The sequence below is a fragment of the Penaeus chinensis genome, chromosome 9 (genome assembly GCF_019202785.1).
Source record: "Penaeus chinensis breed Huanghai No. 1 chromosome 9, ASM1920278v2, whole genome shotgun sequence".
NCBI lineage: Eukaryota > Metazoa > Arthropoda > Malacostraca > Decapoda > Penaeidae > Penaeus > Penaeus chinensis.
This window is the reverse complement of record NC_061827.1, coordinates 26,792,727-26,797,807: the sequence shown is the minus strand read 5'-3', so window position 1 is coordinate 26,797,807 and position 5,081 is coordinate 26,792,727. Positions and strand designations below refer to the sequence as shown.

Here is a 5,081-nt window from a genome sequence, read left to right as displayed (position 1 = left end):
TCTCCATGGAATCCCGGGTGGCGTCGTGGGTGGCAGAGCAGCAGAGAGTGTCAGCCAAGCCCCATTACGAGGCCGTGTGCCCCTGCGGCTGTGGCTCCGACGCTGATCACACTCCAGCCTATAGCGCTAATACCACTACGCCCACAGCACCAACGCCAACCACCCCCACTTCAGCTCCCAACTTTGCTTCAGAAGTCACGGCACCAGCAACCACCACCACAACAAATTCCCCGATATACACCGATACAACACACTCCCCCGCATACACACCCCACGACTCCCCCCTCTACCCCCCGTCCACACCGGAGCACTACGTCCCCCAGACAGAATATGCTCACCACCCCTACACCACGCCTGCTCAGGTCACCCCGCCACCCACGCCCCCAGAGGACGATGCCGACAAGTTCAAGTGTCTGTACATGCTGGTGGACGCTGCCCTCAGTCAGTGGGAGAAGCAGAACGCCTCCCCGCCTCCTCAAGACGCCCTCGATACCACACGGACCTACCTCAGCCTTTAACGCGGCCGCAACAACCAATGTAACGAGACTATGCCATCTGATTTTTGTATAGAGTGGATTGTTGGGCAAGTGCAGTTTCTTGGTTCACTAGAGTACAGAACGATGGGATTCGTGAGTGAAAAGTCCCTTGGCGTATCGCTTCCTCCCAACCTGTATATATCTTGCACCTACGGACCAAGTTTATATACAGAACAGTCTTTTGTTCTTTTATCTTTACCTGTGAAGTATAGGAATTGCTCACAGTTTAGTGAATAATTATTGGTTCACTTGATGTCATGTTGGTTTTTGGTTGTGACTTTATAAATTTTAGTTACAAAAGACACCATTTTTAATTTGACTGTGTTGATTGTTAACGCACGACTGTCAGGTATTTCGGGATTAGTACAACGATTCTGAGCCTTGAGGGACACTCTCAAGTTAGGCTCTTGGTCGGACGTCGGAGGATGAACTCTAACCCTTGGCAGTGATTTGGTAGTTCGAACATACTAACCAAATAATGAGGTAGCTGTTGATTTATGTCCTCTATAGTACAATGGATTACCTTGCAATGATACAGAGTTTTTAGTTTTTCTGACCCGTTATTTTTAGGTGACCCTTGTATTATCACGACTTATCAAGATTAGTGTAGTTTATAGAACATTCCAAAATTGTTGTTGGTCTACCCTCACCTCAGAGCAGCGGCCGAGGGCGGGTATCGCAGCTGTGGAAGCCGTCCTTGCTGACCTGATGCCCGCCCACCACCCTGCCTCTGCTCTTGTCTCTGCCTTAAAGACATATCGCTCAAAGCCCTAAGAAAACGTGTATACATGTGCCTTAGTCATGTCCATTGCAGAGTCGACTGTTCTCGTAACTGCAAAAGTCTCATTAAGTTCAATTACAAGAAATTACTCTGCTATTATTGCCGTAGTAGGAATCTGTAAATGTTATACCTTGCTAACCTTTCATTTCTTTAATATGTATTATTTGTTTGTTTCAGTAAATGTGATGTGCATATCTATCATTACTCGTTAGTAAATTTAAAACTGATATTCGCTCTTTATTTTTTTTAGTAGTCATGACACGTTATTTTAACCACATCGCACATACCTGGTTGTAGTCGAATGTAGATAATTGTATAAATGTTCTTTCAGAAAAAAAAGTTGTTAAGAGATATAAGTTGAATAATGCTGTTTACAGTATTCACAGACTATATACTCAGTTGCTGCATTTGTTTACATGTGTATTATGCAGTTTTTCATTTTATTTTGTACTGAAGCGGTTGCTTTAGATTCTGATATATTATATTTTGGAAGAGTATAAAATTTTATGTAATGTTAGTTCATTGGAATTTAGTGTCCATGAAGTACTATCGCTCTATGAAGCGAGTAGCTATATTTGTGTATATATGAAAAAATTGTGCATTGTTTATGCATGTCATAGTGTGGGTGACATTGTTCCTCAACCGGGACCTTCGACTTTTGGTCAAAGCGGCGCAGAAGTAGTATAGGATGTAGCTGTTACTCAGAGGAGCCTTCATAGAGCTCTGCTCTCCCCCAGGAACATATTGGTGCTATTTTTTATTCTCCCATAAGTAATGGGCAGGCGAGCCAGGTCCAGTGTGAGGGTCGCGCTCCGTCCGCTGCGACGCACGCGCTGAGTGTGTAGCTGATTTTTTAAAATGTTTTGATAGGAATGGACGTGATCGCACACAGCCTGACGAAGGTTGGGTCGGTCCCCGGGGAGCTTTGTGACTGGTAGTCGAGTGGGTCGTGTGAGTGTGATATTATCACTTGGGTTTATTCTTAGTTAGGTCAACGCCCACCTACGCCGGCAGGGGAGGTTCACGGACCTACTTAATGGGTCTCACAAATACACTAGTGTATGGGGAAGTACAAGTCATTTCCCAGTCTGTTTCAGTACGTATATTGCAGTGTATATATATTACAATGTTATATCCCCTAAATGTATTATAAGATTTTGAAAATATTTTTACAGAACTGCACTAAGCACTTAAGTCAGTAACCAAGAAGGTGAAGTATATTGTTTCAACGTAATTGTTTGTATAAAGATGAATACAAAGTATTTGTGCCATTGGTATTTACATGCCATGATATGCCAACTGCCATCGTGAGTACTCCATGCAAGTAGTGATAACTATAATGTTGTTAGTAGTTCATTGAATATAAGAAGTGTGTTCCGAGTGTGACCATCGTGACCACGGTGCCTTCCTCTCACGTCCTGCCAACTCGTTTCTTTCACCCATTCTGCTTTTTCAATTTATTTGTTACTTTAATATGTATGTTTGAAAATGTAGTATATTTTAAATCTGTTAATCATTATAGTGTACATAAAATTAATATTTCTGTTGAGAATGTGCGATCGAAGGTTGTACTGGTCGGAGCGTGGGAGGAAGCAACTTGGTCACGGACTTGAGTAGCGCCAGGAACGTAGTCCATTACTAGCGCGTGTACTGTACATTATGCAGAATAATTATATTAGAAAATAAAAAAAATATCTTACTACTTACTCTTTCGTTTTCCACTTTCTTGAAGAGTCTTGGAGAAACAATTGAAATTATAGACTGATTATATTAATCCACTGAAATATGCTTCATAAATATGATATACTATTGTTTGTTTTTTTACAAATATATTGTAGATCAAAGATGTTGGTTATGATATAGCCTTTTCCTCTGTTTGAACGTAAAACAAGCCTCCAGTAAAAACGATCAATGCATCAAGGCAAGATTGGTATCATATTTGCATAAAAAATATGAGATATATAAAACAAGTAATAAGTTCTCTTTAACGGTATATGCTTCAATAGCTGTATACAAATATGAAGTGATAGACCCACACTGATAATGGAATGCTTTCTTCATTAATTTATATACATACATATATATACATATATATATATATATGTATATATATGTATATATATATATGTATATGTATATATACATATATATATATATATACATATGGACATACACAAATAATATATATATACACACCCAGACATCACATATTTATGCAAATTGAAATATATATGTGTGTGTGTGTGTGTGTGTGTGTGTGTGTGTGTGTGATATATATATGTATATGTATATGTATATATATATATATATATATATATGTATATGTGTGTGTGTTATATATATACACATTTATACATATACAGACATCGCCGGCAAGAAGCTGACTAGAATTATGTTAGCTGGTTGAGGTTTATTCTCCGAAGACTCCTACTATACTTACAAGTAAAAAAAAAAAAAAATACCTTTGTCTCAAAGGCTCCCTGATAGCCGACCCAGCTAATGCATGAAATAACTAGCGGTAACTCCAAGGGGCGGAATGATGCAAAGGCAACAAAACCTCGTCTGGTGCTTCCAAAGAGGCGTCGTATTTCGTGCGAGAGAAGAGGCCTGGGATGACGTTGTTTGGGTGGCACATTTAGCGCGTGTGAGCCTGTGAGGTATGTGGGTTAAAGAGGAAGGGGCAGGAGATGGATATAGTACAGGTACAGTAATCAAGACGGAAAGATGAATTACGTGCACCAAAGTCAGTGTACATGAAACGCACACAGAATGGGGTTATGGTGTTGTATTTATGCTAACGGCACACATAATGTTTATCTTTAACTGATGCTTTTTATTCCCGGAACAAATACAAATACAGGCGGGCGGTATAGCTTGGCCGCTCGCCAATCTTTGCACGCTAGATAAACTTGTGTGAATTATTTTTGTCCCGCGTCTACAAAAATGCCATACCTTCAAAACGACAAATGACATTCAGCTTCCTCCTCCTCGCCTCTTTGGTAAATGATCCAGCCACAAATCATTTTCCATGCGTGTGTAAAGTAACCACCCAAAGCGACTAATATGCTGCTGGCCTTAGCTCATGCTCGCCGATTTTTCTTCACATGGCTTGTTAATATTTCAGCATTGTGCATCTATTTACTGTTTTGTCTTAACAGGTTTATATCCGGGTATACCTTTCGCAATAGGATACGGGTATGAGTATTAACAGGGAGTATCAAGATTACAAATAACTTACATGAACCTGTCGTTAGTGTGTAGTTTAGCGCCGATCCGCTTCGCATGACTCCTGACACATTTCGGCATGCGATGATTTAAAACAAAGAAAAACCAAGTCCCGTGTAATGGATGCCTGGCTAAAAGCCATCGCCTCGGCGCATCTTACGCAAGGGGCGGCCTTGGATCGCCAGAAATAAAGCAAAACAAGAGACTTGTCACAGCGGCAGCCGGGGTGGTGGAGGCCGCACTGCCTCTGCACTCCCTGTTTACAGCGGCTTATTATTCATGCTGAAACAAGTATTTTCGCCGTTGTTGAGTCCCGGAAAGACGGTATAGGCCTTGTTTTATAGGCACTGCGGCGAAGCATCAGGCAAAATACCAAGATACGATATGTTAGTTATCGTTGAGGACTGAGATACACAGGTTTGCAGAGATACTAACATTTTGATATGAATGATAAACAGTCACAGTTTACATGTAAACTACCGATGACGTTACTCTAGCTACTCATTGTGGAAAAGTCATTGGTTATACTGAGTATCTGT

The 5,081-nt window shown here is 40.8% G+C and overlaps 1 protein-coding gene across 5 annotated transcripts in view; it reads left to right on the top strand.

Moving 5' to 3' along the window:
• The window catches only part of LOC125028575 (homeobox protein TGIF2-like), a 34,072-nt gene extending 31,053 nt beyond the window's left edge, over positions 1–3,019 (top strand). For all 5 annotated transcript variants that reach the window (XM_047617997.1, XM_047618000.1, XM_047617996.1 and 2 more), the window contains exon 3: positions 1–3,019. This exon is cut by the window's left edge and continues 229 nt beyond it. In XM_047617997.1, coding sequence (XP_047473953.1) covers positions 1–518 — 518 coding nt within the window. In that variant the 3' untranslated portion in view covers positions 519–3,019.
• The last annotated feature ends 2,062 nt before the right edge of the window (positions 3,020–5,081 follow it).